Source organism: Schistocerca nitens, chromosome 5, assembly GCF_023898315.1.
Source record: "Schistocerca nitens isolate TAMUIC-IGC-003100 chromosome 5, iqSchNite1.1, whole genome shotgun sequence".
Lineage (NCBI taxonomy): Eukaryota > Metazoa > Arthropoda > Insecta > Orthoptera > Acrididae > Schistocerca > Schistocerca nitens.
Window position 1 is genome coordinate 345,817,525 of NC_064618.1, and position 21,364 is coordinate 345,838,888.

Sequence of the window (21,364 nt, forward strand, 5' to 3'; positions counted from 1 at the left end):
ACAAACAATGTATTTACCTTAATAGTCTTCAAAAGTCATTATATATATATAAGTTCATGACATCCAGTCTTACCAATTTCCTTTCTCTGACGGACACACGTCCTGATCATCCGCTTTCAAAACTCTGCCGTCTCTCTAGCCACATCCACCACTGCTGGCGGCTCACCTCCAACTGCGCAACGCTACGCGCTGTTCACATCCAACTGTCCTACACTACAATAGTAAATATTCCAACAATGAAAATCAGCCACAGGCTGCACACAGCACAGTCAGTGATTTTCATGCAGAGCGCCACGTGGCGTTACCGACATAATACCTAAACAGCCTACTTACAATCTCGTGCATACCTGTATAAGTCAATTATAGGAGGTGAACAAAAATACGTAAACACCACCAATACAACAAGTCAAGATGCTTAATTCGCCGAAGAAAAACGGTTTGCATTCTATATAGCTTCCAGTCATCTCAGAGTGGATAAATACAGTCGTGCATGGTTTTCAAGGGAGTCTCATACCATTCTTACTGCAGAATAGTGGCAAGTTCAGACGACGATGATGGGGGTGAATAGGGATCACGCTTCTCTCCAAAGTAGACCACAAAGGTTCAATGACAATGCAGTCTGGTGATTGTGATGTCCAGAGGAGATGCTACAATTCATCCTTGTGGTTACAACAGCAGTCTTGCATGATGCAAGCTGTGTGAACAGGGGCCCCGTTGCCTTGGAACGCAGCGTCATCATTGGCATACAGACATTGCACTATAGGATGGACTTGATAAGCCAAAATGATCACGTAATCTTTGTAAGTAAAGCGACCTTGCAAAGTACCCATTGGCCTCATAAGATATCGCGATATGGCTGCCCAAACCATCACCTAATGCCATCCGTGTTTCGCACTTGGGGCATAAACTTGGCCAAAAGTTGGAAACAGTGTGAAGCAAGACTCCTCCGATTAAACGACATTCTTCCACTGCCCCATAGACCAGGTGCTGTGGTTTTGGCACGATGTTTTCCTCTTAGGGACATTTGCTTAATTCCAGTTCGCCCTACAAATACTTGATTCTGGAGCTCTCTTCGTGACGTTTTGGTGAGACAGCGTTCGCGACATTCAGTTATGCAGTGACTTTTGGAGCTGTTATCTTCTTATTAATCGTAACAATCCTCTTCAATGACTGTCCGAAAGATCACTCACCACACACTTTCATCCTTGTGACTTGACAGATAATATTTTTGCGCTTTCTCTGTATGCGTTGTAGACTTTCGACACGGTGCCCCTTGAAACACCAAACACTTTGCCAGTCGTGGTTACGAAAGAACCCACCATACGATCATCAGCAATTTGCCCTCGTTCGAATTCACTTAGCTCCGATATAATGCAAACTACACATGACGCGGTTCTCGATGCATTCTCATATTTATGTTCAATCCCGTATATCATTCAGCATGTGTTGTAAGTAATGAAATCATTTGTTTCGAACTATTGTCAAGTATGTTTTACATATTGTAATAACTGATCGTCATCACATCCTTTATTAAAAAAAATGAATTGAAAACAAAAGGGGAAACTAATGTGTCACACAATACATTTCTTTTACAGTGTCTAATAAATGCATACTGTTTAATCAATGTATTCCAGAAATTGTAGAAATGCTATTAATGATGTTTCATAATAAACATTATTATTCAGTACTCAGGTAGCAGTCTACTGATTCAAACAGTATACTTAGTTTTAGTAAAAACACTCTATTTAAGAAATGCAGTCCGCAGCTCGTGGTCGTGCGGTAGCGTTCTCGCTTCCCACGCCCGGGTTCCCGGGTTCGATTCCCGGCGGGGTCAGGGATTTTCTCTGCCTCGTGATGACTGGGTGTTGTGTGATGTCCTTAGGTTAGTTAGGTTTAAGTAGTTCTAAGTTCTAGGGGACTGATGACCATAGATGTTAAGTCCCATAGTGCTCAGAGCCATTTGAACCATTTTTAAGAAATGCAGTCATATTTCGGTACCTACAAAGTATGTATTACCTAAAATTTCTACAGAGATGAAAGGTAGGTTTATTAAGTTTGACGTAAATCAGTTAAAAGCTCTTTTTCTACATATTTCAAAGCAAAATTTTTATTTTACAAAAAATGCTTTGTTAAGTTATTGACGATAAAAACTTTCGTAATCTAGTATATTGACTTGTAAAATTGAGTAAGGTTTGAATAACCTGTACTATATTCATGTAACCTATTTCTCAGGTTTTTGCCAAAATTACTACGCAAATTATAAAATTACTGACATTAACAAGTTTCTGTCTAGACAAAATTCTTGCGGGAAATGCGAGATTGTAAGTGTGGGCGTTGTGCTCAAATTCTGCGAGCCTATGTTAAGTTTTTGCCTTATAAAATTAGTGTCAGTCAGTTTGCGATTAACTTACGACTTGGAAGATACTGCACCAATCCTCTCAAGATTTTTGTCATTTCCCTCACTTGTCGGTAGAAATTTCGTCGCACTGAAGCACCAGAGAAACTGATACAGGTATGCGTATTCAAATACAGAGATATCTAAACAGGCAGAATACGGCTCTGTGGTAATTTTAGCAACTGACGAAAAAAAGGCCAACAGACCCGATCATAGACAACGAGTAGGAAGGAAGAGAGAAATAAAATTAAAACTTATTTTGTATGTAATCACCCCAATCGTAATTAAGCATTGTAAAAGTGGTGATTAATTATGCCTAAATGACACTTAACTTTGCTTAATATTAAACTTCGTTCCATACTTCTTGGGATGGAATGCTACATAAAGCAGACTAAGGTACATTCTTCTAGGACGACGGATCAGTTTGCCTATAGTGTGTGGCTCCTCTGACTAACTTACCTTCTCCTCTGTTGTTGTGGCCTCCTCGTTGGTTTTGAGGCCATCCAGACTATCTGCAGACAAGGAAAAGCAGCAATCAGAGACATTGCACATCAAATATCGATCACTTCACAGCGCGGAACACTGTTCAAGACGCAAAAAATAATTAACGGCACAAAGGCAGTTGCACATTTTTCTAAAAGAATCTGTAGAATTCTTGGAATCCTTAGTTTTAGTTATGTTAAACTGCTCAAAATAGTTTTGTGACCCTCCCCCATCCCCCTTTTCTCTCTCTCTCTCACTCTCTCTCTCTCTCTCTCTCTCTCACACACACACACACACACACACTGATGAGCCAAAACACTCTGACTACCTGCTTAATAATATGTTGGTCCACTTTGGAAAACGATATAGCAGTGTTTAGTTTTCTTGAGGTATGTGGCACACAGGGCGTCGACTTTCCAAAAATTTTGTGTGTGCATACCAATCGCGGAATGTAACATATGTTTTCTTGATACTCTCGATATTTTTAAAATTATTACTTTCCATTTGTAATCTTTTATGAACACTGCTGGTGTCACAAAGATCTGTACTGTGGTAAAGTAAATATACCGGTACTACACTGAAGCACCAGAGAAACTGATACAGGCATGCGTATTCAAATACAGAGATATCTAAACAGGCAGAATACGGCTCTGCGGTCATAAAAGCCTATATATAAGCCAGAAAGTGTCTGGCGCAGTTGTTAGATCAATTACAGCTGCTAGAACGGCAGGTTATCAAGATTTAAGTGAGTTTGAACGCGGCGTCATAGTTGGCGCACGAGCGATGGGACACGTCATCTCCGAGGTAGCGATGAAGTGGGGATTTTCCCGTACGACCATTTCACGAGTGTACCGTGAAGATCTGGAATCCGGTAAAACATCATATCTCCGACCGCTGCGGCCGGAAGTATATCCGGCAAGAACGGGACCACTGAAGACTGAGGAGAATCGTTTAACGAGACGGAAGTGCAACCCTGCGCCAAATTCCTGCACATTTCAATGCTGGACCATCCTTAAGTTTTAGCGTGCGAACCATTCACCGAAACATCATCGGTATGATCTTTCGAAGACGAAGGCCCTCTCGTGCACGATACAAAACTTTGCGCCTCGCCTGGGCCCGTCAACACCGACATTGGACTGCTGATGACTGGAAACATGTTGCCTGGTCGGACGAGTCTCGTTTCAATTTGTATCGGGGGGGGGGGGGGGGACGTGTACGGGTATGGAGATAACGTCATGAATCCATGGACTGCATGTCAGCAGGGGCTGTTCAAGGTGGTGGAGGGCATGTGCAGTTGGAGTGATATAGGCCCCCTGATACGACTCTGAGAGGTGACACGTACGGAAGTATCCTGTCTGATCACCTGCAACCATTCGTGTCCGTTGTGCATTCCGACGGACTTGGGCAATTCCAGCAGGACAATGCGACACCCCACACGTCTAGAATTGCTACAGAGTGGCTCCAGGACCACTCTTCTGAGTTTAAATACTTCCGCTGGCCAGCAAACTCCCTAGACATGAGCATTACTGAGAATATCTGGGATGCCTCGCGACGTGCTGTTCAGAAGATATCTCCACCCCCTAGTACTCTTACGGATTTATGGGCAACCCTGCAGTATTCATGGTATCAGTTCCCTGCAGCACAACTTCAGACATTAGTCGAGTCCATGCCATGTCGTGTTGCGACACTTCTGCGTCCTCGCAGGGGTCCTACACGATATCAGGCCAGTATACCAGGTTCTTTGGCTCTTCAGTGTATAAGCATACGTTGAGACTGCCCTAGCTCTCTCGGTAACACAGGTGACTTAAAGGCAACGGAAATGAAATCAAACTCAGGTTCAAATGTACTTGGACGAATCGACAGACCAGAGGCGTAACGTAAGCGATACGGGCCCGCCTGTTTCCCTAATACAAAATGTATAACCTAAAATTAGCTAACGTAACTTTCATTACGAGAGATAGAAATAGGAATTTAATGGAGTTTATTATAAAATCCCATGTAATACAAGCAAAGAGATGTGAATAGAAGCAATTCTCAGTATAGTATTTCAGCTTTCCATATGCCTCCAGTAATCGCGCAACGTTTGGAAATTGCGAAAATGTCAGGTGACATCTACTTTGCACTAGCTATTAATGCGGTAATACCCTTTGAATCTACAATATAAGCTCCAGCGTCCATCAAAACCATTGTTTCAACAAACTAAACGATTACAATTCAGATTAGGTGAAAACAATTTCACTGAAATCTTAAACCGCACCGCTGGTATGTTTAAAAAAAAAATAACTATTGAGGCAGTCTGTAACAGTCTGCCGGCCGGAGTGGTTGAGCGGTTCTAGGCGCTGCAGTCTGGAACCGCGCGACCGCTACGGTCGCAGGTTCGAATCCTGCCTCGGGCATGGATGTGTGTGATGTCCTTAGGTTAGTTAGGTTTAAGTGGTTCTGAGTTCTAGGCGACTGATGACCTCAGAAGTTGAGTCCCATAGTGCTCAGAGCCATTTGAACCATTTTGTAACAGTCGGCTTCCTTGTATCTCGGGTTATTCTTTATTATTGCTCAATTTTGGCAGGCAGATTTTTTAAAACACGAATGGCGTGGGCGTATTGTAGCTTTTCTTTTGTAAGGAAAAATGAAGCAAGCCGTAAAGATGGGATTCCATTCACGGTGTTACGCGACTGCTTTTCTGGGGAATTCATTTGACTTGGCAAGGGAAAGGCAACGGACGGTGGATTGTGTTGCTTGGTTGTGGAGTGTGTTGCTTGGTTGCCTTTGCCTTGGTTGATATGTTTTACAGGTCATAAATTTTAACTTGCATCTCAGTATTTTAATAGTTCATTACTTTTTTGATAAAAGCAAGTGAGAAATATTTATTTAATTTTGTTTTTATCACACTAAAAAATTTGTTTGTGCGGTGCCGCCACAAGATTACTTGTGTGGGTGCTCGATCCCCGGCGCGTCCACGCAGTCGGCGCGCATGTGTGGTACAAGATGTCCACGCACATGTTATGTAATTCCCGTAACTTACATCCCAAATGTGTTCTCGGGGCTCAGAGCACACGAATTAGATGCCAGAATTTCAGTATAACTCTCCTGAAACCATTGGTCTTGTGACACGGACAGTTATTCTGGTGAAAAACAACGCCGCCGTCGGAAAGGACATCTAGCGCCAAAGGATGCAGGTGGTCCACTGCAGTGTTCACCTGGTCCACGACTCTCGTGGTGACCGATTATCAACACTGGTCCCATGGAAGCATTGACGAGATCGCCGCCTATCCTGCTTTTCGAAGCGGACAAGCTTACGATCTCCACATTCTGAGATGAGACACGGAAGCCCAACTGCTTGATGCCTGCTCGTGGTTTCGTCGTCCTTCAACCACTTTCCATAGATGCTTACGACAGTAGTACGTAAACAGCTCTTCGCCATTTCCAAGGAGCTCATTCTCAGGCGCGGGGCCTTAACAGTTTGCCCTTTGTCAAAGTCGCTCATGTAAATGGATTTCCCCATTTACCACCATTGGCGTCGCGAAATGGTTCGCCATTCGTCTCTGCCCCAGTTATACAGTTTTCTTACCATATCACGTGCTGGCAACGGAGCAAGTGGCATTCAGTCTCACGGTGAGCAGTGGCCATAGTGTATTGGGTCACTAGTGCATATCTGAGTGGCGATTACGTAGGGAAGCAATATAAGGCCCAGCTTTAAATTTGTCCTAAAAGCTTCAGTTTAAGTAGACAGTACTTTCTTGATAGCCTAACAGAGGTTAATATTCGGGGAGCCCTCACCAACAGTGCTGCCAAAATACCAAGCAAATGATCCTCCCGCAGTGCAAGGTATCGTCTCTCTCAAAGAAAAATCCTTGCGAACAAATTTTAGGAAATGATGGGAAAAGTGAAGGACAGGTGGAAGTTTTGGACGTCTTGATGGCTCCTTCCAGTCGATGGTTCAAATGGCTCTGAGCACTATGGGTCTCAACTGCTGAGGTCATTAGTCCCCTAGAAGTTAGAACTACTTAAACCTAACTAACCTAAGGACAACACACACATCCATGCCCGAGGCAGGATTCGAACCTGCGACCGTAGCGGTCGCGCGGTTCCAGACTGTAGCGCCAGAACCGCTCGGCCACCAGCGGTCGGCCCTTCCAGTCGCAGAGATATGTTAGTGCCCCTGCCAATATTCCCCATGGTATTATAATTTCTCTCATATGTTTGTATCTTGTCTTACAGTTAAAGGAGTAACGAGTGACAAACGTCTCAAATACATCTTTTCATTTCTCCTTTGACAAAAATCCTAATTTTGTGAATATATTTTATACTTCCTGAGCTTATTAATGACGAAACAAATTTCTTGTCTCATTAGCCTATATTTAGAGCTCAGATTCCGTTCCCTCTTTCGGTTTTGATTTTTTTTTTCTGTTTTCACGTTGCAACTGCAAACGCAGCTACTCCAATCGCCTGGTCATTCAAATAATGATTATACAAACTGTGTTGGCGTGAGAACTATTTGTTCATTCTTCTTCAGCACTAGAGTCCTTGATCGGCCTAGCCCCCTGCCTCCGCATACTTGTGTACTCTACTTTTGTCCTCCATCGTCGGATCTCAGACTTCGTAAGGTCAGCCAACACGTTACCAGCCATCTAGTTTGAGGTCGGCCCTTCCTTCTGGGTAATACATCTTTCCTTTCATTATCTTTCTGCGTATTCTGTCATGTGCCAGCTACTCTGACATTCGATATATTTTACTGTATCTTTCTCTCTATAAGATGTCTTTCATAATCAACCCTTACTCTGCAACCTCCTGTCCGTATCTCATATGCCCGTAGGTCTTTCTCGGGGTTTCTCTTTCAAATGGCTTAGGTTGTTCATATCATCTTCTGATTCAGGTTAATAATACCATCTCAACTTTTTTGTTCTTGCAATCAGAGAATTCCCAAATAATTATGTTAGCATAATAGGCTATTTCCTACTTGTAATCTTTCTCTAAATCTTTGCCTCATATTACCATTCACAGCAGTGGAAACCTTTACATGCTCAAATAAAGGCTTACCATATCTACATTTAGACTCCGCGTACCCCTGTGAAGTGCAGGGCAGAGTGTGCTTAGCATGGTAGAGTATGTTACACTTTCTTCCAACTGGAAAAGCGCATCGAGCGCGGAAATAATGACTCCTTAAATGCCTCTGTGCTTGCTTTAATACCTCAAACTTCGAATTCACAGCCCGTAAGGGAGCGACACGCAGCGGTCCGAAGAATGTCTTTAGATTTTTCACTTAAAACTAGTTCCGTGAGACATTTCATTTGTCTTCAAGAATCTGACAAATGTGATTGTTCATATTTTTGTAACGTTCTTCTGTGAGTTAAGCAAACCTGTGACAGTTTGTGACGTCCTTCTCTTTACACATTTAATATCCAGTGTTAGTGCTATTCTGTACGAGTTCCACACACTTGAGCGATACCCTAAGATAGGACGCACGAATGTTTCATAAGCAATTTCCTTTGCACACTGTCTCGATTTTCCTGGCATCTTACTAAGAACCGAAGTCTGCCACCCGCTTCCCCTACGACTAAAATGTAAATGTCGTGTGAGTACGGCCTCCCGTCGGGTAGCCCGTTCGCCGGGAGCAAGTCTTTCGATTTGAAGCCCCTTCGGCGACTTGTGCGCCGATGGGGATGAAGTGATGATGTAGGACAACACAACACCCAGTCCGTGAGCAGAGATCTCCGACCCAGCCGGGAATCCAACCCGTGCCCTTAGAATTGACAGTCTGTCGCGCTGACCACTCAACTATCGGGAGCGGAACCCCTACGACTGAGCATCTGTGATCATTCCATTTCATATTCCTACAAATCGTTATTGATGATTCTATGAGTTTACTGATTCTAATTGTGAGTCGTTGATACTGTACTCATAGGATAATACGTGTTTTGTTTTCCGGTTTTTGAAGCGCATAATTTATTATTTCTATAAATTTGAAGCAATTTGCCAATCGTAGGACCACACTGAAGTCCCAGCAAGATCTGACTGAATGTTTTTGTATCTTTTTTCAGGCAATATTTGACTATAGAAAACTACATCACTTGCGAAAAATTTGAGATTCCTATTAACATCGTCTGGCAGGTCACTGATTTGCGACATGAACAACAAGGCCCTCAATGCACTCCCCTGGGGCATGGCTGAAGTTGCTTGTACTTCTATCGATACCTCTCCACCAATGATAAAATGCTGTTACCTATGTGCGAACAAATGCCCAACCCAGTGAAAAATTTTGTTTGTCAGTCCATAGGATCCTAGTCTTGTTAATAAACTTAGTTGTGTAACGGAGTCCAATGCTTTTAGGAAGTACTGCATCTACATAACTGCCTTGATCCTTGACATTCAGGATGTCACATGAAAATCGCTTATGTTTGGTCAATGTTCTTTTCTCCTCGCCTTAGAATACGCCATTGTGATGTGTTTTATGTTATCTCCAGTTTGTACATGCCTACATACGGATGCTTCTCAAGGATGAAATCATTTTTCTGGCCATCTTAGCTCACGAACATGGAAATCCGAAGAGATGTAGACTTACCTAGGTTCTCAGAAGCCATGCAGTCCTTTAAATCCTTGACTGCTTTTGTCAGGTCTGGCTCGTCTGCCTGGAAAAGACAGTGACGCAGTGTGAGATATACAAACTGCTTTGATTGCACACAAAAGAGCGGGACCTAGCTTTACTGAAAGAAACATGCGAGACATGTTTAAATTCTCCTGGTAGAACGCCTGCTCGTAGCTTTAACAACCTTATACTATTTATTATTATTATTATTTATTTGATCTTGTTTCCATTATTTTTCTGAACTGGAAGGAAATGTGCAGTTAATCATCTCATCTCGTCATTTGTAAGGCATCTAACTTATTCAAAGTATATTGTTAAAACCTAGCTTCGGTTTTTTGCCTTTGGATGCAAAGAGGAACAAGTTTTGTTGTTGCCCAAAACGTGAACATTCTACGACCTAACCAACGGTTAGAATCAGACTCCTATACAGTTAAGTTATCTTGTAGAGCAATGGCGGAATCCACCCGCTTCGCTACGACGCCAACACAAGAAGTAGGTTCAGAAGAAGAATAGAAATGAAAAGAAATTGGAGCCTTTTAAAGCAGAATGGTAAGTTAATTCAAACAACTGGAACTTTTGATGTGACTACGGACCTGCCTTTATTTTTCAGGTTAATATTTCCTCCTCTATGGCGCTGTTTAAAAGTTTTTGTGGGGGCATGCAAGGAGCACTGACGGAATGTACGAATTAGGTTGAGAAGTTTACGCTTTCGCCTTGATTTGTCGTTGTATCAGTGGGTTAAAATATTTTTTCTTCTTCTGGTGTAGTACTCCACTTTTGTCGTTTTATCATGAACTGCTGAACCTTCTTTTTGGTGAAAATGTTTGCTCACATAATTTTTGTTTGTCTACGTAGTTCCTCCTTTTCCTTAAGTCTTTAGTACTTTGCGCAACTCGTTGGTTAAGGCGACTTCGCCGGAATACGGATCAATGCGATATGTGTCTTTTTAGGTTGTATTCTAGAACATTCGAGACTATTGTAGAAAATTTAGAACATTCGAGAATATTCGGAAAACTCGATAACATTGATGAACAATCTCGCAAATTTTCCCTTGAAAAATACGTTGATGCGACAGAGGCAGAAGATGTCGTGGTGATCACCACAATGTGATGGCGAGCACTTCGAATCCATATACCACCATATCCACAACGGCTACTATATCACAACCACAATAGTGAGCATTTGAACTATTAACCAGTATGTGGTGAAAAAGGTAAATACTGCTGCGATACGACTGATGAGCCGCACACTGAATGGCATATTTAAGCAGAATGATTGAAGACACCACACTAGTGTTCACAAGACACAGCGAGGAATGTTCAGTTCCTCGACTCGCCACCCCCATCCCCTGATCCGTTACCTGTGGGAAGACGAACTATGTTATAGCAACCTCCAGCCAGTAATCAACGTGTACTGTGTTTCAATAGTGGCAAGAAATTTCTTAAGATTCTTCGGAGGCAGTTTTCTTCCACTGCACAACGACTACGTTAATCTATAGCCACGGGAGTCACAGCACATACCGATGTTGATGATGGAAATCAGCTGCCAATGGAATGTTAGGTTAATCGATTAAAACACATTGCATGATGAACGCCCCCACAGAGCTTGATAAATATTGAACTGATGTTCCATACTACAAGACCTTCACTATCATCAATGTGTGCTTCCATTGTAGTCAAACAATTTCGAATGACGGAAACTAAATGGCGGAAAACCACGACGACTAACCGAGAGTCGCATGGCAAGTGCAGCGTATGGAGCACCAAGACGGGTCCATCAAAATCGACAGAAACTTGAGAAAGTAAAAATCAGTCATGCATCAGTTTTCAAAATCTTACACGACAATTTGAACACGAGAATGGTCGGAGCCACCCGGTTCCCACGACTACTCACTACCAATCAAGAATACCGTCGAAATGAGCAAGCAGTCGAAATTTTATAGCTGTGTCAGACTAGCTTTGTTCCACGACTATGAACCAATTTATTCTGCACGGAAACAGTGTCCCTGGACTATCAACCGTTGTCTGACCACTGACTTCATCTGTCCTCGGATCAAGAAACAGTTGCGTGGCAGGCGTTTACACAACGACAACGAAGTGATTTTGAGGTGGAACGTTTTATTACATTGTTTTTTTTTGGGGAAGCGGGGTGGAGGGGGGGTCATTAGTCTTCTGGCTGGTTTGATGCGGCCCGCCACGAATTACCCTCCTGTGCTAAACTCTCCATCTCAGAGTAGCACTTGCAACATACGTCCTCAATTATTTGCTGAATGTATTCCAATCTCTGTCTTCCTCTACAGTTTTTGCCCTCTACAGCTCCCTCTGGTACCATGGAAGTCATTACTTGATGTCTTAATTCATATCCAATCATCCTGTCCCTTCTCCTTATCAGTGTTATTCACATATTCCTTTCCACTACGATTCTGCGAAGAATCTGCTTATTCTTTACCTTATCAGCCAACCTAATTTTTCAACATCCGTCTGTACCAACAAATCTCAAATGCTTCGATTCTCTTCTATTCTGGGTTTCCCAAATCCATGTTTCGCTACCATACAATGCAGTGCACGAAACGTACATTCTCAGAAATTTCTTCCTCAAATTAATGCCTACGTTTGATACTCTACGTCAGCCGGCCGTGGTAGCCGAGCGGTTCTAGGCGCTACAGTCTGGAACCGCACGACTGCTACGGTCGCAGGTTCGAATCCTGCCTCGGGCATGGAGGTGTGTGATGTCCTTAGGTTAGTTAGGTTTAAGTAATTCTAAGTTCTAGGGGACTGAAGCCCTCAGAAGTTGTCCCATAGTGCTCAGAGGCATTTATATTTACGACATTCGGGGTAAACAATATTGTCTTCTGTGACACCGCAATCTTCATGAGCCCAGCGATAACATTGCGTGCACTGTGCTCATTTCTCCCCGTGTTCTTCTCCAGAAAAGCGTCCAGTACAGAACAGACACTCTGCGTCATCGTCATCACTGCTGTCTGAATACCCACTGTCATCAAGATTGACATCGGATGCCGAGTCACTAAACGATTATTCTGCTTTAGGTCTACGATTTGAAGGTTTTCCACTCTTCTCCCCAAATAACTTTCTGGCTGCTTTCTTAGCTTCAGCCTCTGATTTCTTCTGTTTAGATTCTTGCAATTGCTTCACATAAGGAGTTCAAGTTAGCAACGCAGCAGAGCAATAACGGGGTGTTTGACCTATTTGACGATCTCCAGGTGGTTTCGCGATGTGTGGGAGAAGTCAAATGTCTGCCGGGCTGACAGCTTGACCATCACCGTCAGTAGTTTCATTTTCGTTTTTGGCATCTCTTTCATGAAGAGCGTCAGCATGCCGATGAATTTTTTATAAGCACTGTGAACGGAGTACATTGAATTTGGAGTAATATTGATCAACTTCTGAGCAAAATACTGCCTTGGAAGAGAGTTCCAGAAAACATTCCAATTTCTGATCATAAGACTAGTGAAAGTAATTCCTGTTTATGATAATTTAATCGAATTAAAATAAACACAGTTGCCAAAAGTTTACTACAATAAATGATAAAATATTCTTATCTCATGATAGTATTGCGTAAATTACATATAACAAATCGTGAGAGAACGAGTTCCCCCAATATGCGATAGGTATCGTAATATGCGACACTGTTGCGTATTTGGATCCCCATACTATCGCATAATAGGAATTTTGCCATGTTACACAAAGAATCACACACTTGCTAACAACTTTCGTTGGAAAGTGAACCTAATTGTCAATAATTACAGGTAATACAGTCACAAATAACAACAATAAAAGAGTGCAGTACTATCCACTCACCTTTAAGCTGAAATATTAACACCGAGTCGCAAAAACTCCAAACACAAGAAATTTTGTATCAACCTCTACGTACTGTGTCCGGCTCAACTATGGCGCCCTATTCGCTGTGTCGTCGTCTGGCACGCAATAGACGTGTTTAAGAAACTGTCCACCAGAGTGCAACCACTAATATGAGCGCAGTTGGGGTGTCTCATATTAGGGAACTATCTCATAATAGGCACCTTTCCCCTATTTCGCCATAGTCATACGTTCTACACAACAACGTTAATAGCCGTTTTGTTTCCACTTCCTCCTATTATTGTAGAAATTCTAATGGGATATTATTTATTCCTTCTGCCTTACTTGATCTTAAGTCCTCCAAACCTCTTTAAATTCTGATTCTTATACCGGATCTCCTATTTATTCTAAATCGAGTTCTGTTTCTTCTTCTATCACATCAGGATAAATCTTCCCCCTCATAGAAGGTTTCAATGTACTCTTTCCATCTACCCGCTCTCTCCTGTGCATCTAATAGTGGAATTCCCGTCGTTAGTGTTACCATCCTTGCTCTTCATGTCACCGAAGGCTGTTTTGACTTTCCTGTATGCTGAGTCAGTCCACCCGACAATCATTACTTTTTCGGTTTCATCACATTTTTCATGCAGCCATTTCGTCACAGCTTCCCTGCACTTTCTATTTATTTCATTCCTAAGCGACTTCTATTTATGTGTTCCTAAATTTACCTGAACTTATTTGTATTTCCTTGTTTCAGCGATCAACAGAACTATTTCTTTTTTACCCTTGGTTTTTTTCGATGTTGCCTTCTTCATACCTATGTTTTTCAACTTGTGTGGCTGCCCTATTTAGAGATGTCTATTCATTTTCTATTGAGGTATTCCTTATTGCTTTGTCTACAGCCTTAGAGAACTTGAAGCGTGTCTCGTCATTCCTTAGTATCTCGTTATCCCACATCTGTGCGTGTTGATTATTCTTGATTAACCTCTTAAACTTCAACCTACTCTGCATCACTACTACATTGTGAATTCAGTTTATATCTGCTCCTAAGTACACGTTTTTGATTAGTATTCAAAACGTCTACGAACTCAGATTCCAAACCTACCACCGCCTAAATTTCGAATAATAAACAGCATTAGCAGCTGAAGACTTCTGGCAAAAGAAGTCACCTTCATTTGGCAAACGGTCCTGTCAAAGAGGGCGGCGGACCAGACAAAGTTTCAGGACACTATCTTGTCGTTGGAGTGGTTGGAGTGGTAACTGCCCCTAAAGGCGGAAGAATCAGCAATGATCAACGGCATGTGGTTGCAGAAGGCAATGGAAACCACTGCATTAAATACACATAATGTGTATCGACACGACGTGTGGATCATAATTCAAAAAGTGTCATTATGATCCCTCCATTGGTAAAATAGTTCCCCATTAGGATCTCTGGGATGGGATTGCCATGGAGGGTGGGGGAGGGGGGGTTGGGCGATGGTTACCATGAGAAAAAGGTTGAACAACCAGCGAAAGGATAACGTTCTACGAATCTGGGAGTGGAATGTCAGAAGCTTGAACTTGGCAGGGAAGCTAGAACATCCTAAAACGGAAATGCGAACTGTTACTGTGAACATTTCAAGGATGGGGCTGTTCTTATCAGAATCGACAGCATACCAACACCGACAACGATACTTCAGGTATACATGCCGACCTCGCAAGCTGAAGATGAAAAGACAGAGAAAATATATCAGGATATTGAAATGGTAATACAGTACGGAAAGGGAGATGAAAATCTGATAGTCATGGGTGACTGGAATGCAGTTGTAAGGGAAGGTGTAGAAGAAAAGGTTACAGGAGAATACGGGTTTGGGACAGTGAATAAGAGAGGAGAAAGACTAATTGAGTTCTGTAATAAATTTCAGCTGGTTATAGCGAATATTCTGTTCACGAATCACAAAAGGAGAAAGTATACTTGGAAAAGGCCGGGCTATACGGGAAGATATTTGTTAGATTACATCATGGTGAGGCAGAGATTCCGAAGTCAGATACTGGATTGTTAAGCGTGCCCAGCAGCAGATATAGACTCACTTCGAAATGTTGTAACTATGAAGAGCAGGGTGAAGGTAAAGAGATTTGTCATGAAGAATCAATACGCAATAAAGTCGGATGAGAAAGTACTATGAAATGACGAGATATGCTTCAAGCTCTCTAAGGTTGCAGATACAGCAACAAGGCGTAGCTCAGTAGACAGTACAGTTGAAGAAGAATGGACATCTCTATAAAGGGCTATCACAGAAGTTGGAAAGAGAAACAGAGGTACAATGAAGGTAACTCCGAAGAAATTATCGGTAATAAAAGAAATACTTCAGCTGATAGATGAAAGAAGGAAATACAAAAATCTTCAGAGAAATTCAGGAATACAGAAATATAGCTTGCTTAGAAATGAAATAAACTGAAAACTGCAGGGAAGCTAAGACGAAATGGCTGCGTGAATAAAGGTGAATAACTCGAGAAAGAAATGATTGTGGGAAGGACTGACTCAGCATGTAGGAAAGTCAAAAAAACTCGGTGACATTAAAAACAAAGGTGGTAACATTAAGAGTGCAACGGGAATTCCACTATTAGATGCAGAGGAGAAAGCGGGTAGATGAAAAGAGTATATTGAAACCTCCTACTTGGGGGAAGATTTTTTATGATATGAGAAAAGAAGAAAGAGAACTCCGGTATTAGAATCAGAATTTAAAAGAGGTTTGGAGGACTTAAGACCAAATAAGGCAGAAGGAATAAATAATATCCAATCAGAATTTCTAAAATAATCAGAGGAACTGCAAAGAAAACTACTATACAAGCTGTTGTGTTGCATGTATGGGTCTGGCGACATACCATCTGACTTTCGGAAAAATATCACCTACACGATTCCGAAGAATGCAAGACCTGACAAGTGCGAGAATTATCGCCCAATCAGCTTAACAGCTCATGCATCCAATTTGTTGACAAAATAATACACAGAAGAATGGAAAAAAATTGAAGATCTGTAAAATAATGATCAGTTTTGCTTTAGCAAATATAAAGGCACCAGAGAGGCAATTCTGACGTTTCGATTGCTAGTAGAAGCAAGACTAAATAAAAATTAGGACAGATTCATAGGACTTGCCAACCTCGAAAAAGCTTTCGACCATGTAAAATGTTACAACATGTTGCAAATTCTGAGAAAAATGGGGGTAAGATGTATGAAGAGACGGGTTATATAGAATATGTACAAGAGCCCAGAGGGAATAATAAGAGTGGTCGACCAAGAACGAAGAGCTCGAATTAAATGGAGTGTGAGACAGGGATGTAGTCTTTCTCACCTTCCGTTCAATCTGTGCATCGAAGAAGCAGTGGTTGAAATAAAAGAAAGGTGTAGCGTTGGAATTAAAATTCAAAGTGAAAGGTATCAATGATTCGATTCGCTAATAACGTTGCTACCCTGAGTGAAAGTGAAGAGGAATTACATGATCTAGTTAATGAATGAACAATCTAATGAATACAGAATACGGATTGAGAGTAAATCGAAAAAAGACGAAAGTAATGAGAAGCATCAGAATTGAGAACAGCGAGAAACTTAACATCAGGATTAATGGTCATGATGTAGATGAGGTTAAGAAATTCTACCAATGAGAAATTTCCGAGAATGTACCATTCGAGCACGGCACTATGTGATAGTGAAGGATGGACTTTGGGAATACCGGAACAGAAGAGAATCGAAGCATTTGAGATAAGCTGCTACAGACGAATGTTGAAAATTATATGGAATGGTAAGGTAAGGAATGAGGAAGTTGTGCGCAAAATCGTAGAGGAAAGGGAAATGTGGAAAACACTGAGAAGGAGAAGGGACAGGATGATAGGACATGTATTATGACAGCAGAGAATGATTTCCATTGTACCAGAGGGAGCTGTATAGGGCAAAATCTGTAGGGATAGCCAGAGATTGGAATACATTCAGCAAACAACTGAGGACGTATGTTGCAAGTGCTACTCTGAGATGAAGAGGTCGACACAGTAGAGAAATTCGTGGCGGGCTGCATCAAATCAGTCAGAAGACTGATGGCTCAAAAAACGAAATGTACGTTATTCCTTATAATTTGTTTTGAACAGAACTGGTACACAGGTACCACCTACAGGCAAAATGTACATTATCCGTACAGTGTCTAGTTTGGGAAGATGTTGTCATGGCTCAAAGACATGTCATAAAAGTAGCTTGATCCGTCAGTGCGCCACATTGTGTATTCTCGTCCTCTGTGTCTGCCAGTTGGGAAAGCGTAGCTCGTAATGTGCAACCCCTCCTCCTCCTCGCCCCCCCTCCCCCCCCTCCTGCCATCAACTGCCACAGCGCACAACAACGTGGCATCCACAACGGCGCTGCGAGTGGCAATTTTGTCCAGACTAAATTATTTCATGGAAATTGGTTCAGTTCTTTAGTCGTGGAAAGGTAATAGACAAACACACTTATGTTCAGAAAGAACAGAACACCTTGAAGGACACGTTCATATTCACATAACATGTACGTTACTATGTTCTGTAGAAATTATTAGCATTTGAACCATCTCGGCCAGCCGGCTCAAGGCCAACGTCAATATGGAGACGCAAATCCACCTATCGGTAAAAATGTGCCTGCTGTCGTCGCTATAAATCAAAGCTAATGGATCAGTCTGATTTCAGCAGATGTGCAGGATGCGTCATTGACATCATACGCGAACCGTACCGTCAAATCAGTGAGTTTGAAAGCGGGCGCATTATTGGCATCAGAGAATGTGATACATACCTTCGGGAAATTGCTGCTCGTATGGGGCGAAGTGTTTCGGCACTGCAACGGATGGATGCAGAATGGTTCACGGAAGGCCGTAGAACAAGACAAGATGGGTCAGGTCGCACTCCGCCGAGAAGATTGACACCTCATTCGAATGACATTGCGGGACAGATCTGCGCTCTCCTCGGCTCTAGCGGAACAGTGGAATAGTGTAACGCATCCTACATCATCAGTAGCGATAGTGCGTCGCCAATTATTACGGTATGTGATACATGCGCGACGTCCACCTCTCTGCCTAGCTTTAACGAATGCGCAGAAACATGCTAGACGGCATTCGTGTATGGAACGACGTCACTGGGAACAATAACAGGATCAGGTAGTGTTTTAGGACGAATCCGGGTTCTGTTTGTTTGAAAATGATGGTTGCGTTTCGGTTGGCCGCAGACAGTGGGAACGGTATCACAGTGATTGCTTTCGCACGAGGTATACAGCGCCAACTCAAGGCCTTATGGTGTGGGGTACTATTGAGTACAACCATTAGTCACAGGTTGTGCATGTCCAGGGTACGGTGACCAGCGTGACCTATGTAAATGATATCTTGTGACACGTAGCCATACCCTTTCGGCACAATGCCCAATAAGCCATTTTTCAGCAAGACAACTACATGTTGCAGCACCAACTCGTGCTTCTTGTTCTTACAGGATTTCAACCTTTTACCCTGGCCCATCACATCACCAGACTTCTCACCAATGGAAAATGTGTGGGGTATAGTAGAACGAGGGGTGCAGCGCTGTGACCCAGTGCCAAACACCACAGATGAACATTGGAACCAGGTAAATGCAGCATGTGTAGCTACACCACACGAATCCATTCGTGCTTGATACGCGTCGATGCCATCAAGCATGGAACAAGTTAAGAGGGTCCATGGTGGACCCTAGGCCACAGGACACATGCTGGACCGAGGCAACTGATATACTAATCATTTTTGAAGACATATTACTGTAGATGTCCTATGAATATGAACTTCCTATCTCTAGTCGTTCAGGGTGATCTGTTTTTCAATTGATAACATCAAGTCTGAAAATGAGTCTGTAGTGGACTGACAAGGCAGCCAGTCCACAGAGACGGGTAGCCGAAAGGGCACACGTACACACACGCCGACTGGCGCGAAGTCTGGAACAGGATACGTGATGAATGTGATAAAGAAAAGAACGTAGCTACTACTTTGGTATACAGCATTCTTGATGATACAAGTGAGACTCTTTAGATTCATGAAGTAACTAATGGCGCCTTGCTAGGTCGTAGCCATGGACTTAGCTGAAGGCTATTATAACTGTCTCTCGGCAAATGAGAGAAAGGCTTCGTACGTGTAGTCGCTAGCAATGTCGTCCGTACAACTGGGGCGAGTGCTAGTACGTCTCTCGAGACCTGCCGTGTGGTGGCGCTCGATCTGCGATCCTGACAGTGGCGACACGCGGGTCCGACATGTACTAATGGACCGCGGCCGATTTAAGCTACCACCTAGCAAGTGTGGTGTCTGGCGGTGACACCACAGAGTCCATGGTCTGTTTTTTCTGGACATGAGTGTATGTACATATATATTTGGTTTGTTACTACAGTGACCCTTGTTTCTGTGAGAAAACCTGTAATATGCAATAACCAAACACACGACACATAGCAATATAACAACACTTTAACGAAACTCTGTACAGTTACGTACTTGCCGCCGCTGTGAGAACAGATCATCATACCATCGTTGTCCCGTTGCATTCAGTGAACCCGTTCAGAGGTGACTGTCGGCCAGCTCTTCATCAGTGAAACTATCCATACACATATGTATCGCTTTTAAGGTACACGTAACACGGCTGGAAAAGCATATACAGGACAGAACCTGTCAGAAGTGAATGCAAGCTTCAAGGCGAAGAGTAAAATGGGAGTAGCGTTGTCAACAGCAAGCACTGTGAACGAATGTGTAGAAGTCACAAGAGCGTATACCGACTACATTTCCACTGTTGTGCAATGTTTCCAGTACAATACTGCTAATTAGGGCAAGAAACTAAACGAACTACATTAACTCTGTAACCAGGCTCAGCAGGCTTGTGGGTCGCTTATATTAAAATATTCAGAAGGTGTGCTGAATAACCTCTGAAAGTTTGTTGGTGGAGTACTTGCTCACCCTGTACATAGCCCGCCTGCCACGTTAGTTTTCCCTCACTGAGAAACAAGGTACGAAACAAGCAAGTGGATTGCCACGAGGGGCGGCCACCCTTACGAAAATACACTGCTGAACTTAAACGCCAAGATAAGCCGCGGCCAGTCAGTGGGCTTGAGGGGAAAGAAATCGAAACACTGTTTAGGACACAGTGGTGTAGCGATAATAAGGCAACAGTGGACGTCAGGAAGCTGAATGTTTTCGAAACATAGGGTGAGCGATGGAGCGTCCCTTTACTTCAACGACGAACCCCGAACTCCTGACGCCTCGTATGCTAACGATCTTGATGACCGCTACTGACGTGTTCAGGAAATCGTTCCGAAAGTCTCATCTCCTCGACTATTTTTAAGTGAAGTTGTACGATTATATATCGGATTGTTAGCAGTACCCAAAAGTGGGGATATCTGGCGTTCCACGTAATACTTAAAAACCGGGACAGGCCACAAAATCGGGTATAGGGCACCACTACCCGAGCAGGACATAAGCAGCGTGTGCGAAAGAAAAGATGGCGTCTGAAAGGTATTCGTTTGACCCACTCCATGTCCCTAACGGGGTACTCCGGTGGAGATAATAAAGTGGAAACTACCGAGTCGGCATGACGTTTCAGTTACTGCGAGTCCGCTGAAGTTAAACGAATTGGAGTAAAAGGATAACTACCAACTCAGTCTGAGCCGGGCACGATCTACGTCCGGGGGGAGGAAGGTAGGAGTAGTGAAATGTTCCAGACGGTAACAAAACGGCGCTTCGTCTCTCGAGGCATATTCGTTACTCCATAGCGAATACATACGACCTCCAACAGTTGTAGCTTGAGCTCCGCGTCGGCTTACCTTTGCGGGGGCTGCCAGCAGCATCGCGCTGACGACGACAGGCAGGAATGTCCTCATGGTGGCTCGCGACTGGAGGCTATGGCGCCGATCTGTTCGCTCGCAGCTTCACTTGTACCGCGCCATTATGCTGTCTCATTCCAGGTGACACAAAACCTGACAGGACGGCTAAACATAATTTACTGTCAGCTGGCTCTGGCGTAACGAGCCGGGTTTCCTCCGCTGTCGCAAAAGTCTGTTCAGCTCTCTTCCTGCTGTCAAACCGGAGTGTCGGCCTAACATGACAG

At 43.1% G+C, this 21,364-nt stretch overlaps 1 protein-coding gene across 1 annotated transcript in view; it reads right to left on the reverse strand.

Moving 5' to 3' along the window:
• The window catches only part of LOC126259930 (uncharacterized), a 47,873-nt gene extending 26,658 nt beyond the window's left edge, over positions 1–21,215 (reverse strand). The window contains exons 1-3 of the mRNA XM_049957022.1: positions 21,081–21,215; positions 9,438–9,504; positions 2,855–2,907 (exon numbers count right to left, since the gene is read on the reverse strand). Of these exons, the coding sequence (XP_049812979.1) occupies positions 2,855–2,907; positions 9,438–9,504; positions 21,081–21,137 (177 nt within the window). The 5' untranslated portion in view covers positions 21,138–21,215. The remainder of the gene's footprint in view (positions 1–2,854; positions 2,908–9,437; positions 9,505–21,080) is intronic.
• Between the last annotated feature and the right edge of the window lie 149 nt (positions 21,216–21,364).